The following is a 17,743-nucleotide window of genomic DNA, read 5'->3' on the forward strand; positions in this document are numbered from 1 at the left end:
GTGCAGTGACATGCACTGAGTCTGCTCACTCCATCAGTGCCTAAAGCACAGAAGGCAATGCTAACCATATAAAAACACTTCTAAGCTGATAAAGATGAAGGAATTGTATCAGTAATAGTGTGGCCAGCATGAACCATCCCCCTGTGCTGGGCACTGGTGAGGCCACACCTCAAATCCTGGAGTCAGTTTTAGGGGCCCTCACTCCAAGAAGGATATTGAGGGGCTGGAGCATGTGCAGAGAGGGGAACAGAGCTGGGGAAGGGTCTGGAGCACAAGTCTGATGAGGAGCAGCTGAAGGAGCTGGGGGAACTCTGCCTGAAGAAAAGGAGGCTCTGGGGGGACCTTCTTGCTCTCTGCAACTCCCTCGCAGGAGGGAGGAGCCAGGGGAGGGTCGGGCTCTTCTCCCAGGTAACAAGTGACAGATCAAGAGGAAATGGCCTCAGGTTGCAGCAGGGGATGTTTAGATTGGATATTAGGGAAAGTTTTTTCATGTCAAGCACTGGCACAGCCTGCCCAGGGAAGTGGTGGAGTCACCAACTCAAGGGGTATTTAAAGAAGCGCAGATGTGGCTCTCAGGGACATGGGTTAGTGGTGGGATTGGCAGTGCTGGGGGAATGGTTGGACTTGATGATCTTGGAGGTCTTTTCCAGCATAAATGAGTCCATGATTCAGTGAATTGGGAACGCAGTTGGAGACCACTGCTTCCACAAAACTACTTGTAAATGGGAGCACAGGAATTACATCACTTAAAAGCATACACTCTTGAAACACTGAGAACACCAGTCCACTAGACTAAGCACATTTTCCAGGAAATGGTGCAAAAAACTTTTGAAGTCAAGCAACACTGAAATAAAAAAAAAAAAAAAAAGGGGTCAGAAGTAGCTCCATTAATTTTCTTTGCCTCAGCTAACGCAGACTGTACGACTGTGTCTTCTGTTGTTTCTCTTTCTTCTTTCAGAAAAAAAAAAAACCCACAGCAACAGCAGAGGAAATGAATTGCGAGTTCCCTGCCACAAGAACATATGAAGGGGCTTTCTCTGAAGCACGCAAGGAGCTCCCTGGCTTCAGCTGGGACTGGATGTTCAGCATATGCTGCAGGGCTCTGCCAACGTGGGATCTACCAAGTAGAAGCGGGACAGAACGTCTGTCTGTGCACGGCCAGAGAAGCTGAGCCGAGGTGTTCGCACCACGGCGGGAATTCGCTGCCTGTAGGAAGCGTTCAGCTTTTTGGCAGGGCACACAAGAGACTCCAACCCCGCTAGAGGGTTTAGCCTGGAGAGAAAGAGGCTCAGGGAGGACCTTATCACTCTCTACAATGCCCTGGAAGGAGGTTGTAGCTGGGCAGGGCAGCACAGAATACAAGTGTGTTAATATTCCTAATTAACAGAGAAAATTTACAGAGAAGATGCAAGAGGGAATAAAACAATTCCCATTACTCTGAGGATTTTCAGACTTCTATGGAACACTCCGGCAGCTTCGGGCCCAAAACAGATGGAAAAGGAAGAAAAATCAAAGGGATGGGGTGTGTGGGAGAGGTGGCACAAGGAATGTGCTCCCCTGCATGTAAAGCAAGAGCGAGGCACAGGGCAAGACCCAACTGATCTCTGTGTACAGGGAATACAGAATTGGGCTAAAGGTTGTAGTTTACCTGGAAACCAGGTGATAAGGTGAGTACAGCCCCTTATCAAATTTTAATATGAAAGCTTTGTATTAGCTTTCACAAGCTAATACATATGTATAAGGAATGTATAATACATTGTATAAGGAAAGCTGTGCTGTGGCCTGGAGCAGGTTTATTCTAGCACTGAACTCATGCCCACACTGAGGTTTTTGGGTGCAGGTACTGAGACCCTCAGCTCAACATCTGAAACAGGGCAAGGTTCAGCCTATTGGGCAGGCACCTATCAATGTTTTCTAACAGAACAATAAAGTTTTCAATACTGAAGCCTCTGTAAGCTTTAAAAGTGTAAAAGCACCAAGTTAATATACTTCTGTAATTAAATATTTACATTATTTCAACTCATGCAGTACATTTAATTGATATTTTCACTAAAAGCCTTCTGCTTTGTTTTTTTTTTTTTCTCCCTGAAACTGGATAGTGACATCCCACCAGTCTCCAGTTCATTATTGGGAGTCAACAACAACCAGCTGGGGGATGACTTCACTTACTTTCCTATTCCAGTTGCATATAGTCTTCTAAGACAGCTAAAGGTGAGCATTTAAATGCCCCAAACACACAAAACATTGCAACAACAGCAAAGAAAAAGATCCAAAAGCACTCTGGGGTGTGCACTTCAGGATACTTACAGCAGGAAGTAAAACACTTTCAGGATTAAGACTGATTTAAGTTGACGGTGTCACTTCACATTCTTCAGGTAACAGACTACTGTATCCACGACAGGAGTGAGCACCACAAAAATAAAGAAATATTTAAAAAGATTTCTTGCATTTTGGAGAAGATAATTTGGATAAGCAGGAAATTAAGGGGAAAAAAAAAAAAAAAAAAAAAGAGGACAGGTTTGTCCAAATATCCTAATCCTCCTGTCCAGAACTTAGTCTAGGGACTCCACAGGTTATTTTAAAAACAGACCACAAAATCTTTTGTTTCCTTAAAAGCCTTTTTAAATTATTTTGTACTGCATGCCTGTAACGAACCCTGAATTATTTTGTTACCTTCTGATAGTTTATGGGATTGATATTTCAGAGGAAGGTGACTGTTCCCACAGAGTTACATTTGGTGCTCATGAGCCAGCAGCAAACTCTGACCTCCTATTTCAGAGTGAAGGGGAAGAGCCAGGATGCAGCTTCAGCAAGATGATACTTCCTAAAGACACTCAGCAGGACACTGGACAGTGTCACAAGCACTTCTACTAAAGTAAAGGGAAGAAAACTCATAGAGCTTATTGTATTTACTTCACATGTGCTTTACTGTACAAATAAACTCCCCATTTCAGATGTCTGCTCAGCAAGCCTTTAATTCCAGACAAGTCCAAGTGGCAGCTCACAAAGTTTTGAATCCTGTTTAATAGGATTAAAAACCTCTAGCAAATATCTTAAAGTGGAGCCTGCACCCCAGAAAAAGGTGCTAACTGGGAAGAGAAAATAAACCTGTCCCACAGCTGTGGCTGCTCAGTAGGACCTTAGAGAGGCTGCAGGGAGTTTTAAGCTCTCCCACTTCCAGTAAAAACATTGGAAAGCTTGCACGACAATTGGTGAGTGCAAATTAACTTCATCAGTGTATGAATTCTTGTTAAACTGATGCAGTCCTGCAAGCTCACAAATGAGAGCCAAGCACCAAGTTCACTCAACTCCCAGAGCCTCTTCTGTGTATGTGTGTTTGCAGGGATAATTGTCATATTATTTCTGTCATAGAATCATTAAAGTGGGAAAAGACCTCTAAGACCATCGAGTCAAACATCCAGGAACTGTAAACAATTCTTCTTGCAACTCTGCCAAATTCACCTTTGTTCCTTCAGAACATACTAGAATAATCTCTTACATTCTTAAAAATTGCTGAAAACTAAAAATGAAATGAGTTAAACGATTTAACTGGGCTTCAGGGTTCTGCTTCTTTTAAAATAACTCACATAAATGCAGGCTGATTAAATTCAGCCACAATGAACATCTGCAGTTAGCTTAGTGTTTCTATCTTAACTGCTCTGATGACATTCAAATTTATCATCATGTCAAGATTAAAAAATTATTAAATGAATCAGCGATGCAATTCAGAGGTGTATTATTCTTTGGCTTTGGGGAAAAATACATTAAAATGTAAATTTGCAGTGGGATGGGATAAAACATTCTTTTCATAAATGCTGAGCTAGAAAGGGATATACTTTGTCTCCCATGTTTGCTCCATTAATGTGAACCAAGACTAATAGTCAATCTTATCATAGTAATTCCAGTTTTTTACTCCACAGAAAATATTCCTTTATTTTGCTGGACAATTCAGTAGTTCTGATTTTTAATCCTGATAGGGATAGGGCTGAATCTTTAAGATCTTTTAAAAGACAAGTTTAATCCAGGTCTCAGGTGACAGAATCCCCTCCTGGCCCCTCCCCAGGTTTAATTTATTTAGTCCATGCCAGAATCCTTCCAGCTCTCTGCTGTCTATAAAGATTTCTGTGGAAGACAATTGTGAGCCTCACTGGCTCATACAGGCTCATTTTCTCTCCAAATCATAAAGGCTAAAACCAGTATAAATATTTATTTTAGCCTTCAGAATCCCTAAATTCTTAGAAATTACATTACAAAGATCCAGCTTGTATTTTCTACTACTGAATCTGAATCAGGCAGAAGTTAAAAATATATTTTGCTCCTGTGTGACATGGTTTTCCAAAAGTTGGGCATCCTAATCAATCCCTAGTTCTCTTGAAAACCCCAGACCAGGTGGGGAACGCCAGGGCTGAAGCCAAGCACATGCTGCTTTATGTTGGAATTTCAACATGTAAGGGGAAAAAAAAGTGAAAATGGGGAGTTTTATTATTGTGACTAAGAGTGATCAAAACAGGCCCTCAATATTCTGTTTCAATCTACCTCCCTTGAACCAGAAAACAGAAGGAGGCCTGGTAAGTTTGTAAATCAGGGACAATAAATGTGGGAATGGTTTGTAGCATTGCACTCAAATACACACACACGATGTCATTGCCTGTTTTATTTAGTGGAATCACTTTTGTAGATTAGAAATATTTCCAATTCCCGTTTACTCCAATGCAAGCCTCCACCATTGACAGGCGAAACGCAGTTTGTTCGACTGATTCCAAACCAAAAAGAAATAATGAAGAAAAAGAAGAAGAAAAAAAAGTACAATCTCAAAAGTTAAGTTAGAAACTAAGTTCACACATTTTCTTTGGGACCAGGAATCTGTACATAGTACAAAATATACATTTATTGAACTTTCTGTAAACACACAGTTTGAATTGTGTAAAACTGTAAATAGTGGGTGAACTACGTGGAGAATAATTTATTATATATTGTTATACATTCTACTTAAGGAAAATAGTTATGCTCTTGTATATTACTCTGTTAAATTTATAAATTCCATAATGAAGCTGTGTAATCTGCAAACATGCTTTTCAAGCTTAAATCTCTCCATTCGTAACACACATTTATACAGGTCATCAATGAAAAAAGTTACACTTTCCACAAAATAGATATAAAGAGGTCATGAATTTTCTAAAAAGACAGGCACAGCATGTCACTACAAACGAGACTCTTTATGATACGATCTGCAGTCAATTCTGTGAGAAGACAGGTGAAAACTCTCTAATTCAGCATGTTTGTACATGGTCTTAGTAACAAGACAGATGCTAGAACCCAAAATGTCTGCTTATAAAGATTTATAAAATAAGAAGGTCCTGGAACTCAAATCTCACACTTTTCAGACATCCAGCACTCCCTGGCTTAGGAGAACCTTGGCTTTTGTCTCACACTAACTCTTCATCACTAGTAATTTAGTTTTCTGAGCACTGAACTACCCGGCACCATTGGCCAAGAACATTTGCATAATTCAGCACTTACTCCAAAAACTAGATTCCTGGCACCAAAGAGTTAGATCTAGTTCTTAAATACAACTTAACTCTTGGCACCCAAGGTCATTGCAAATCACACCATCAGCAATAACAGGCTGGGAAGTCCCAACTCCCAGCACCCAAAGGCTGCAGGGCATTAACCCACAGAATGTGGGGTAACAGGTACTGCAGCATCTCCTGTACTGGGGATCTGGTGTGTAATACCCACTTCCCAATTTCAGAGGCTGGAAATTTCAAACTGCAGCAGACTTGTCAGTCTGGCATCACTCAGCAACGATAAAAGGTTCCCCTGTCAACATTGTTAAAGATCCTTTCATAGAATGGTTCATAGAATGGTTCATAGAATGGTCTGGGTTGGAAGGGACCTTAAAGATCACCCAGTTCCAACCTTTCAGTAGGTCCATCACTGGACATGGAAATAATGCTATGCAAATTCAGCACATTTATTCCTATATTTTTAGGGTCTCATTGTTCTTCCATCCCAGGTAACCCATTTTGGGTTTCATCCTTTTACTTATTTACAGCTAAAAGCATTTTGTCAAACCTCCTAAACTGTGCTCTTCTGAGGTGTTAAAAGGAAAAAAAAAAATCTTAAGATGCTTAAAGATTAAATGAAATTGTCTCCAAATAATCTAGCCTTTTGCTTTAACATCACCATCTCCTTCCCTTTGGCTCTGAAAAGCTTTTTCTAAACCTACACTCGATAAAGATTACACTTGTTTTTCATTCCAAGGGAAGTGGGACACTTAAGGCTCCAACAACCCATGTGCAAACTTTATATGTTGTGAGCAAAGCTCCATCAGTGTCAGCAAAATGTAAAGCTCAGTCCGTGCCTGATTTTCCCAAGCCTATTTTAGTCTAATTTTTCCCTGCAGCGTGAACAGAGGGAACAGAACATTGTGCCTCCAATCTGAAATCCCCCCAAAAATGAAACTGGCCACCCAGTATTTGCACTGCTCAGAATGAGTGGAATTCATTTATACAGGTGAAAATAAACTCTCGACCTTAATCTACAGGAACTGATAGAAGTGCATAATGTCTTATGACCCAACATGTTTCCTCCTTTTTCTTTAAAGTTATTTCTAAAACTATACAACAGTGGCATCTCCTTCAACTCTGGAGGCCTCCTCACAACACACACGGAGAGTCCTGTCCAATTTGGCTGTAAAACCCCTGCGCTCCCACCAGCTCTTCACAGCCAAAAGCCAGTGGAAGCAAAAAGGGATTTCAGCAGTGGCTCAAGGTTCTGGAGCACGCTGAGAAGTGCAGATCTTGTGTTCCTGAAGGAAAACGGCACTACCTGACACATCAGCACCCACCCCTGCTTACACAGCAGTAAGGACCATTGGGTTTATTCTTCCTATTTTTGAAAAAAAAAAAAAAAAAAAAGGAAAAAACAAAAACAAAGCAGATGCCTAGTGATATTTTAAAAAGCATTTGGGCAGGAGTCAGTACAAGTTACGTGTAAAAATCTGGCTAGGCATAAACCAACACATCCTCTAGAAATCTGACCTGTCATCCCACCTCCACTGAAGTTCTGACACTTTCGGAAGAGAATGATTCCCTTAATTCTGTAAAAGGCATTTTTAAAGTTAAGCCCACTTTCTCAACTTTTTGTGGTGGCAAAAGTTAGGGGTTTTGTGGTCACTGCACTTAAAGCAAGCCTCTCCCAAAACTCCTTCCTAGGACATCATTATCACTCCTGTTCCCTCAGCTTGGAAGCAAAGAAGTGTCTATATGAGAGGAAAAAAAAAAAAAAAAAAAGATTTGGTTTACTGCTACTCAAAAGGAACATCAAATAAAGCAAGGAATATACATAAAGCCTAAGTCATTATAGGTCAACAACTGACACAATCAGGAGATTAAAGCTCAGGACATTTTTTCATATATTAAGTGAAATATTGTGAAATAAGTGAAATAGCAGAAATATTTGTCATTTTTCCGGAAACAAGTTTTCGGGGGGAGAGAATGTAAACTCAACTTCGAGCACATCTATTTTTTTTTTTTTTTTCTGCTTGGATGCATTTAGTGGTCCATAAGAATAAAGAGGAGCTTCAAGTTTTCCTACAGCTTCCTGAACTCCTGTGAACATGTGCCACGGCCCAGGTGACTGCTCCTCGTTTATAAAGCAATGTTATTAAGCAAAATAAGGCTCCAGTGTTTTAAGATGGGCACACCCGGGTCTGCAGAGACCTGCAGATAGTGCAGCACCCCACAGAAAGAGCTCACCAAAAGATGACCTCTGATCAGTATTTCAGACAGGTCAGTCTAAATTATTTAGCCTCAGAGTGGTACTTCTAAATTTTGCTCCTTTTTTAACTGTTTACGGCAGGAATCACATTCATTTTATGCCCTACAGAATCCTAGAAATTCATGTCTGGAGCCTTTTTTTTACCACTTCAAGAGTTAAAAATCCTCTCCAGCCAAACAGAGTTTACACCCTGAGCTGGTCTGTAAAGGCTCAGGTGTGGTCACAGGTAGTGGTAGGAACAAGGAGCCACACTCGTTATCTAGGAAACATTATTCTTCATGTCTTGTGAAGTTTGGCACAGAGTAACAATTCATTTCCTACAGAAGAATGTCAGGTACAGCTCTGTAGCTCTACAGTTTTGCTGTTTCTGAACCTATGCAAGGTACATCAGGTTTGTGTCAAATACTGTCTTTGCCGAAGGATGAGGAAAAGGGCCCTCTTTTCCTAAAGGTCTGCCCCTTTCAGACACAGCCAAGTTTAAATATCAAGGAATTCAAATACACCAAGTCATTTGTGCATAAAAGCAATTCAAGAAGGTGCAGGTAGAGATGAAGGTGAACATCTCAGCATGATGAAATCCTGATGTACACTGAAATAAGGTAACCTGTAACAACCATATCATTAATCTAATTGTGGCAGCCGTGCTGTCTCTCCCACAGGAGAGAGCCACACACCCCTAGAGAACACAAACACAAGGTTTGTCAGCACGGAATTCACACACAAGACATTCAGACCAAAGTTTGGTGATTCCAGTTTTAAGAAAAAGAATGTTTACCAAAGCTAAATGTCTGTCATAAGTACAGAGCGGGGAAAGATCTGCAAAGGCTTCGATACTCCCTACACAGGCCATCATTTATCTGGGTGTGGTTTCCCAAACGGCGGCAGGACGGGTGGTGCGAACATTCCTTGCTCCCAGTCCTGTCTCCCCACTCTCCACCGTGCCCTAGCACCAGCACCCCACAGCTGGATTATCAACTTACCCAGCTGAAGAGGACAGGGCTTTTCTTTGTCCTAACTCCGTGCCCACATAAAGGCAAGTACTGGCACAAAAAAAAGGCAGTAGGGACAAACTTGGAGCAACATTTGACATAAGTTTATCATGAAACCATATCCTTAGTTCATAAATTACTAGAAATGGAATGCAATAGGAAGTCTATCCTACCCCAATGTATAAAAATAAGATGGGATTCTTATGAGGGAATCAATTGAAGTGAAAGCTGTTCCCGAATTTTGTTAAGTTTCCAATTCTTGAGCTGAGCAAAATGGCTCAGACCTCTACTGAGTTGAGACAGCACCAGCTTCGCAATAAATAATGGACAATAAAGTCAGTTCATTACAAGGAAATGTTAAAAAGATCAGCTTTGGCACCTGCATGACCTCTCAAGGTAAGTGCTACCATTGCTCATCTGCTGCTCAGTATTCAGCAGTCACCTCGCTAGCACGACACAGCCAAGGATTAGTGCAGCTCAGTGACAGGCAGATAGAATTTCTCTCTCCGATTCTGAGTTTTGCTCAAGGTTTAACTGAATGATGGCTGTGCCTCAAGGTCTTGGTGGTGCTGCTCCCGGGCCAGGTGAGAGCAAGCCCAGCTGAAAGGCTCTGGCTTTATAACTCGATGGGACCTGCTGATTTCTGCCCCGCCAGGGACTCTGCTGACGAAAGGGATTCACAAAGCCTTGCAAATCTAGGACCCTGATCAATGTCACGGCATTCAGTTCATCCAACATTCGTTTAAAACACATTTTAGAAGCTTCTGTCTTGAACATATTTCAATGCTGAATTAGTGAGAATTATTTGAAACAGTTGTCTATAAAGCAGTACAGGTATTCTCCCAGAACGATCAGCGAAACATTTAATCTGACTACAACAAAACTCACAGAAACTGAAGCCAGTGAAGCTGTCAAATGTAGAAGGAAAACAAAAGTTGCATGGCATACGAAGCAAAGAAGCTTTACAAATGTCATTTCCTTTTAAAAACAAGCAAATTGGGACCATCCTATTTGAACATGTATTTAAAAATACATCTTTTAACATCACACAATTTTCATTTCCATCACACAGGAATCTTTTTCCAAGAGGGAAATAAATAGCACACAATACTTCAAAATAAAAATTGCTGCCTTGCCCCTGAGGTGCTAATGTTTTTAGCATTTAAAAAAAAGTTTCTGGTGCAAGAAGGAGATGCACAAAGGTGCAAAAGTGCCGTTTGTTTTTTTTTTTTTTCTTTTTCTTTTCAGAGCAGTGAAATAGTACAGCTTGCCTCTTCTCTAGGATGCTTTATATACCCAACTCATATACTCTGTAATCAAAATCTGTATCTAAAATGGCAGTGTTTATGCATACACAAGAATTCAGTGCTCTGACCTCACCGAAACGCTGAACGTAGGCGGGAGAGAGAAAGGCCTGAAACGGGCTTTCTTCCACTACCCTCAAACCTACTCACATCGCCTGTAGCAACAGCAGAATTATCTCCTTTCTAACCTTTAGGAGACCTCGCCAGAAGAGGCTTCAAATATCTCCTTTGTCACTGAGACAGTTTAAGTGATTGTGGTTTGAAGTAAGTATGGCTTTTCACACCACAGTTTTGCTTCCGATTCGTATAAGTTTAAAACTCAAAGGTTCCACAGTCCAGTTCAAGGTTTTGCAGTTTCCAAAACTAAACTTTAGTCTCTATGAAAAAAGGACAGAACTTTCTCTGCCTAGTCCTAAATTAAGTTTAGCTTTTCGCACTAATATGCCACGTATTATTAAATATGCTTGTTAATTAGGTGCCTGTGAAGCTATAACTTAACATTATTATAGTTGTGCACTCTACAACAAAATTAGACATTTTAAGCATTTATTCATAGGTAGGTAAGGAACTGGTTCTTTAAGCAAAAATTGCTATAAATTTATAAATACAAATAGTGCTTATGTTTTCTTCATTCATGCTTGAACAGATTACAAACTGAATACAATGAAGTTACGTTTAAGCACCCCACATAGACAAGAGGGATAAAAGAAAAGTTTGCTGGTATATACTATACTTAGTTCCAAGACACTATAAGTTACTTTTTTCACTGTTCAGTGTTCCCTAACTCTGCATTAGTTTTAAGGCTATATATACAAATATGTATATGTCAAAGTTAGGGAAAGACAAATATAGCAAAATGCATTGTACTACGTTTTCCTATCAAAAAGTAATTATACACCAAGTTTTGATTCTGTCTAACTGCAGTAAAATGTTACAATCTACTTGTTTTACTGATTTTCCTTTTGGGGAATCTGCCTACTAAATGAGTAAACTACATATTAAATACAATATTCTCAACCAAAAAGACAATACAAGGTGCACAAAACAGCAGTTTTGCAAACACGACTGACTTGGAAACTTAATTTTCGTATGCTCAATGGGAGAAAGCTAAGCTTAAATCAAATTAGTTTATTACCTTATAAAATTTTAAATTAGAATTTTAAACAACGAACAGTTAAATATTGTCAACATGCTATACCTCAAATCACAAGTACTGTTTAACCACTAGTCTCTCATTCTAAGTAAGTGGGTCAATTAAAAACACACACCATAAAATGTTAAAGATTGTCAGGCTTTGACAAATGTATTTTTATCAAACAGTAGGCAAATTCAAACCAATGCACATCTTCAGTAGGGAGGGGGGGGGAGGGAAACCAAACGAAACACCACCAAAAAGCCTGAAAAAACCCACACTTGTAAAAAATAGGGTAACGGATTAATCCCACATCATCCTCTAGCATATGGCTATGTCTTGGGCAATAATCAAAATCCTTCCCATTTTAAAAATGGGCTACCAATTAATAAAAAATATTCTTCCACAAGTAAAATATCATTTACAATGGCACTGACATTTTAAAAGGCAGGAACAAAGGAATTACACATTTATGGGTAAATGTCTTGTTTGTTAAATCAAGCTTTATTGATAAAATGGAATTCAGAGTATTTTACTTGGAACAGCAGCAGACCCAGCCAATCAGGATTGTAAAAATGCTGCAGACTCCTACTGGACGTAGAAAGCTGCCTGCTCGTGCTCAGTGATTAGCAGTTTCAGGTGAGGGTTAATGGACAAAGAGGTGCGAGGAATCACGGCATTCTGATCCCACGATTGGTATGAACAGGATACGTGTGATTTAACTCCCACTGAACTCAAAAATCACAAATCCCTTCGACTCCACGTGAGAGCAGGAGTGCATCCAAGACAATGATATACATTTGTTGAAGGACGTGCACTACTTTTAAGTTATTTTTTCCCACTGCCAAGCAAAATTCACACACTGTAATTTCTGGTACGTTGCCCACGAGTTCAGCTTTCATATAAACCAAAAAGTTATCTTTACAGTTTTGTGCACCTCCTGAGCACCTAGCTGGCTAGGCTGCTGCTCCTTGCAATCCAAAACCACAACATGAATTTAAAAGGGATATATATTGTTGCATCACACAAGCCAAAACATTTCTTCTAACCTTTATAGTGATTTAAAGCGGTTCATAATTAAATATGAGCATTTTGTACAAAGACAATTGCACTTTACAAAAACAAAATCATACAACATAAATTGCTGGAGTCTGATTTACAACATGAATTATGGTTTGAAATCACGTTTACAGGAGTCTGTTTTACAAAAAAAGATCAGTTCCTGGGCTAGGTGTCGTACTGCTGTAGTCACTCTCACCAACACATCATATTCCCTTCTTTAATTAAGGTTGAGGATGGATGTTAAGAAGGGTCACTGAGGTTGGGCTGCACTTTCATTTGCAGGATGAAACGTGAACTCCACAGCTAGATGAGCAGTTTTACCACATATCATCAGTTGAGGCAGAGTCCTTAAAGAAAAAAGAAGGAACCCTTTAAAGTCTGGAGTGCCCATTCTTGCAGTTTCTGGATAATCCAGACTGAAAAGGGTGAAGACTTAAATCATTTCATGAGTCTTGTTTTCTCTCCCCTTACAGAAAGAGCATTTAAGAAGTATGTAAAATCCATATATTCTTAATAAATGAAGCATTAGAACCAAGACATTTGAAAATCTGACCGAGTGTTGTATCGAGCCTCAAAATAATATCCCAGGAACACTACTAAGAAGCATTTCCAGGGTACTTAGAAGTAATACAAAATGGATACACTCAGTAAACAGGTGTGACAAAAGAGCAGGATGTGCCTCATGACATGTGTTACCACCACTGTCATCTTTGGTGTTCTCAGCCCTCTCTCACTGCAGAAGAACGCAGAGACTTAACTGACACCCTGCTAGAACTCAGAGCTATTTCAGCACTTAGAATTTAGGGTTAGAGATGTGTAGCTTGGACAACGACAGGAAACCCTAATTTTGGATAGTAATAAAACCACAAGGGGAAAAAATTAATGTATATAACCAAAACAACAACAAAAAAAAGGAAGTAGAGCCATGTCATGCTCCAAATCATAAACATACGGCCACCCATCCAACACCTGAGTGTCATTGGACAGCCACAGAATGTTAAGGGGTTGGAATGGACCTTAAAGATCACCTGGTCCCAACCCACCCTGCCACAGACAGGGACACCTCCCACTAGATCAGATTGCTCAAGGCCTTATCCAGCCTGGCTTTGAACACTGGCAGGGCTGGGGTATCCACCACCTCCCCGAGCAACCTGTTCCAGTGTCTCTAAAATCTGGTCCATTTAGGCCCACGGGCAAGAGTGGATTCTGTGTAACTATCACAGTCCTGGAAAATGTTTAACCAATCCCTGGTTTAACCAGTGTTTAACTTTACTAGGTGTTTTTTAATCCAGTTGCCTTTGTGTCACGTCTGTTTCCTTCTCCCTTGCTCAGACTGCTCTATATTCAGCTTTCCCTCCCTGCCCCCTCGGGGGGTGTACACAGGTTAACCACAACTAACTGGGACCACAGCTCTGTAGCTGAAGCAACAGCTAAATCAACAGCACAGGCATCAAACTGCTCCTGTGCAGCCAGCTTTGGTTTGGTTGTTTCAGCATCACCTGCTCCCCTTTCCGTGAGTAATTAAGGGCCACCGTGGCCTTTAACAACAGCGTATCCTGGTGCTTCCACAGCTACACTTCCCCGTCATTACTAAGACTGCAGGAGGGAGAAATATTACTCGTCTTTAAAGCACTGCCTTACTGCTCCTCGGAGAGAAAAGAGGCTAATTAAGTCTTTAGCAATGCCACACACGATAATTTCTTAGCACTGAAGTTCTGCACCCTTCACTCAAACTCGCACACAGAATCCATTACAAACCATTGAGAGGGAACAGTTGGCACGGAGGTGTAGTAAAAACAACACAAACCGAAATTACCCTTTGCAAAAGTACCACCTCCAGTTTTTCCTTCGAGACCAGAAGTAGCAAAGGAGAACAATTATATGAAAGACCAAAATGGTTGTTTCATGTGCAAGGATGAAGAATAAACGCAGTATGAGTAAAAACGCACGAGCTGCTTGCCAACTATTCCATATGCAAATTTCGGTATCCAAGTCACGAACATCATCACAACGTTTGTGTACTGTACATTTGTAGGACAGCAACACAGTACAGAATGTATTTTGAAGGCAAAGCATCCTCTCTCAGCCACTATTTAGGAATTTTTATGCTAAAAATAGAACAAGGACAGACGAATAAATGAATGCCCAACTCCTTATTGTCTGGATGCATTTCGCTTACGTCACATTTAAACGATTTTTGCTGACAGGTAAAGGATTAGTTTAACCAATTCATGACATACAGCACTTCTGGTGACCAGAACGTTGTTTCTGGTGATCAAATTGCAACTGGGATCACAGTTCACATTCTAGAGGTTTTCTGTTTGTGGGGTTTTCTTCCCACTGACAGTGGCTTTATGTCACTCTCATCATTGACACAGAAGAACCCAAACTGTTTTCTCACTGTAAGATACTTTATGCTTAAGAATAGAAGTGTTTATGCAGTCCACTTGGTAAGCTAATATATTCTTAAAGCTGATAATTACACATCTGTTTAACCCTTAAGTATAGCCCTTATTTTCTTGATGTTTGGGGGAAAATGTTGCCCAAAAAGAGGGGAAAAACCCCTATGACTCTTTCCACCATTTGGCAGCATTTGGACACCCAGGCAGGACTGAAATAATGAAGTTCTAGAGGACAAATGAGTCAAAACATACTGGAGTTTTGAGACTATGATCAGCAGAAGGTAGCAGAAAACCACCACGAAACACAGTCCCAAGAGCACAACATTGCTATTCCTCGCTTGGGGAAGGGGTCTTTAACAGAAACTAGCAGCTAAAATAACTGGGGTGGGGGTAAAGGTAATGTAAGAGAAAGGATACTCACAGCATCATCATTCCTGTAGGGGTTCAGTCTGTTATAAACGGCTTCAATCACACTCCGTCTAGAGCAAAAAAAACAAACCCCACAAGATTTTAACGTTGTGCCCTTCTTTTTCTCTAAAGGCAAATTCCCTAAGTACAGTTTTAATTCAAAATATAAACTTTAAAAGGTTGTAAATTCACAGAATACTCTTCTACAATGATAAGTCCAATACTCTTCAGCGACTTTTCTCCAAAATTAAACTGCAAACAGCAGCTTTGTGTATTCTATCTTCAGACTGAGGCAAATTTTGTCTGGCTAAACATATTAAAAAATTATTTCAATCATCTTGACAGTTTCCTCCTTTTAAAAAACCCCATGCTTAGCATACTTAAGATAGCTTGAAATTAACCTTCGTCCCTGGGATTCTTGGCTTTTATAACACTGCTAGAAAATTGGTAAGAAATAGGTGAATAAATATGAATAGAAAATTTGCAATCAGCATGTAAATGAGCAATATGATTTTTATTTATTTAACACAGGGTGAAAAGGTTTTCTTGAAAACTGGTAGTAAAAAAAAAAAAAAAAGAAAAAAAGAATCCAATGTGAAGCTGAAGGAAGAGGAAGCCTTTGCCTTTCCCAGTGTATAAGGAGACAACTTTGGAGGGGGAGCAGGAAGGAAAGAGGGGAGTAAAAAAATAGGAATTATAAGCTGGACTTTAAAAGCAACTTTCTTCCAAATCCCCTTCTGCAAAACCAAGTATGACGAAGTAGCAGGAGACTGAAACTGTGATACAAAACAAACTTCAAAGAACCACCTTTAAACTGCTGATGAATGCATGCAGAGCAATCACAAAGGAGTGCATGAAAAGAAAAAAAAGCAGATGACAGGCTTTGTAATCATCCCATAACACTGAAAAGTCAGGAACTACCATGAATAAACATCACAGTGAATGCAGTGAATGATTATAGGAAGAGGAGGCTGGATTTAAAGCAATAAAATGAAGCAATTACAGACAAAGTACATTGCATGTATGAACTGGAAAGTTTCCCTTATCTCTCAAGAAATAGGTATCTTTGATTCTAAATAAAGGCAAGTTTCTTGGAAAGCATTATATTCCTTCCAAATTGGCAACGGTGCTTTAAGTTACACAAACGCCCAATCAAAATCCACATTTCTATCAGTCCCTGCTCAAACCAGCATCACTAAGACACAAAATCCCACACAAGTCTGTCACTTCAGCGTTTCTTCACAACCATGATGCTACCACTAACCAAAGGAGATGCAGGAAGATCAATTTGCATGCTGTATTTCATGAGTAACTGACTGATACTTCGAGACTACAGCAACACATCCCAAATAGACGCTATTTTACATTAAACTGCCATCTCATTTTTTTCAAGTCAAACAGTTCATAGAAGAACAACTTTGTTTTGTAGAAGCCATCTTTAAAGTTACTTTATAATTATTCAGTTTATTCATTGATCATTTATTCAATTACATGGCTGAAGTCTTCACGTTTTGGTGTAACGATACAAAAACCATACTCTGAAAGGTTAAAAATAGTCTGTACCAAATGTGCCCAATTCATTTTAACGCAGCACAGGCTCATGAACAATCCTTTGAACCAAAAAGCACTTGGTTTGGGGTGCAAATGAGCTAAGGACATTGCTTCCTGAAAGACTGAACATTTGAGAAGCCACAGAGCATCACCACTGAACTCTTCAAGGACAAAGCCAGCCTATAGAAAGCTGGAAATTTACCTTCCCACTTTTTTTTGGATAGAATTCTATCTTGCTTTCAGATTTGTCACAAGCAGAGAGAAACAAAAGCAAATTTTTAAGCAATTACAACATGGCTTTAGCTACAGACAAGAAAAGCAAGCTGCCAAGCAAAACATCTTATGCATATCACTCCTTGTCAAAGTGCAGAAGTACATATCCAAGTAATTACTAAATTCAGTGCATTATTTTTGCATGTTCAAATGTAACCTCCCCCCCCAGAAACCCCAGTGAATTACAATTAAAAAAACACTCAGGCCACCCTTAAAAAACCCTCATTGCTTCCCAAAACTACAGTTTGACATTTAATTTTCGCAGTGATTCATAGTTAACTCCGTTCTTATGCCTGTTCTTTTCACTCAGAACAACTGAGTAATAAAAATTAGAGAACAGATCATCACCTTTTGTCCTGTACCCTTGTTCCCTCCCTTCCCTCCCCCCCTCCCCCCACCCACTTTTAAGAGTGGCCTTGCAGTTAAGTTGGGATTTAAATCAAAAACCACATGTACACTGATGTGAACTCACTTGCTTGCCAACTCCCCCCCGGGCGGGAGGTTTGGGATGCTCTCAGTTGCTAACGTACGCATCACGTGGACTAAGTCTGGCACTCCTTCACCCTGCTTCTTTATGATCTCTGGGAATCAGAAGTACTTTTTTTGTAAGTGCAGTCCAAATTTAACTTTAAAAGATTGAAACACTCAGTTTTATAAAAAGGCAGCTTAACATTAAAAAAATAATAGTAATTAAAAAAAAAAAAAAAAAAAAAGTAACGACAGACCATAACTCAACATGGTAATTGTTAACTTTGGTTCAGTAAGGAAAAGAACCTTTAACAGATTTGACAATGATACACTGCTGTTAACATACACACTGGTTTTGGAAATACACAGCTA

General features: G+C 39.8%; 1 protein-coding gene across 4 annotated transcripts in view; it reads right to left on the bottom strand.

Annotated features, from left to right (window-relative positions):
* Window positions 1–4,634: 4,634 nt before the first annotated feature.
* The window catches only part of PPM1A (protein phosphatase, Mg2+/Mn2+ dependent 1A), a 34,988-nt gene continuing 21,879 nt past the window's right edge, over window positions 4,635–17,743 (bottom strand). The window contains exons 4-6 of one of the 4 annotated variants that reach the window (XM_027905898.1): window positions 17,376–17,484; window positions 15,093–15,150; window positions 4,635–12,616 (exon numbers count right to left, since the gene is read on the bottom strand). In XM_027905898.1, the coding sequence (XP_027761699.1) occupies window positions 12,587–12,616; window positions 15,093–15,150; window positions 17,376–17,484 (197 nt within the window). In that variant the 3' untranslated portion in view covers window positions 4,635–12,586. Of the gene's footprint in view, window positions 12,686–15,026; window positions 15,151–17,375; window positions 17,485–17,743 lie in introns of those variants that run through there. The other 3 variants (XM_027905897.1, XM_027905899.1, XM_027905896.1) reach the window with 3 other exon arrangements.

The sequence above is a fragment of the Empidonax traillii genome, unplaced genomic scaffold, assembly GCF_003031625.1.
Source record: "Empidonax traillii isolate 1590-97213 ecotype Southwest subspecies unplaced genomic scaffold, ASM303162v1 scaffold1217:size511469, whole genome shotgun sequence".
NCBI classification, from domain to species: domain Eukaryota; kingdom Metazoa; phylum Chordata; class Aves; order Passeriformes; family Tyrannidae; genus Empidonax; species Empidonax traillii.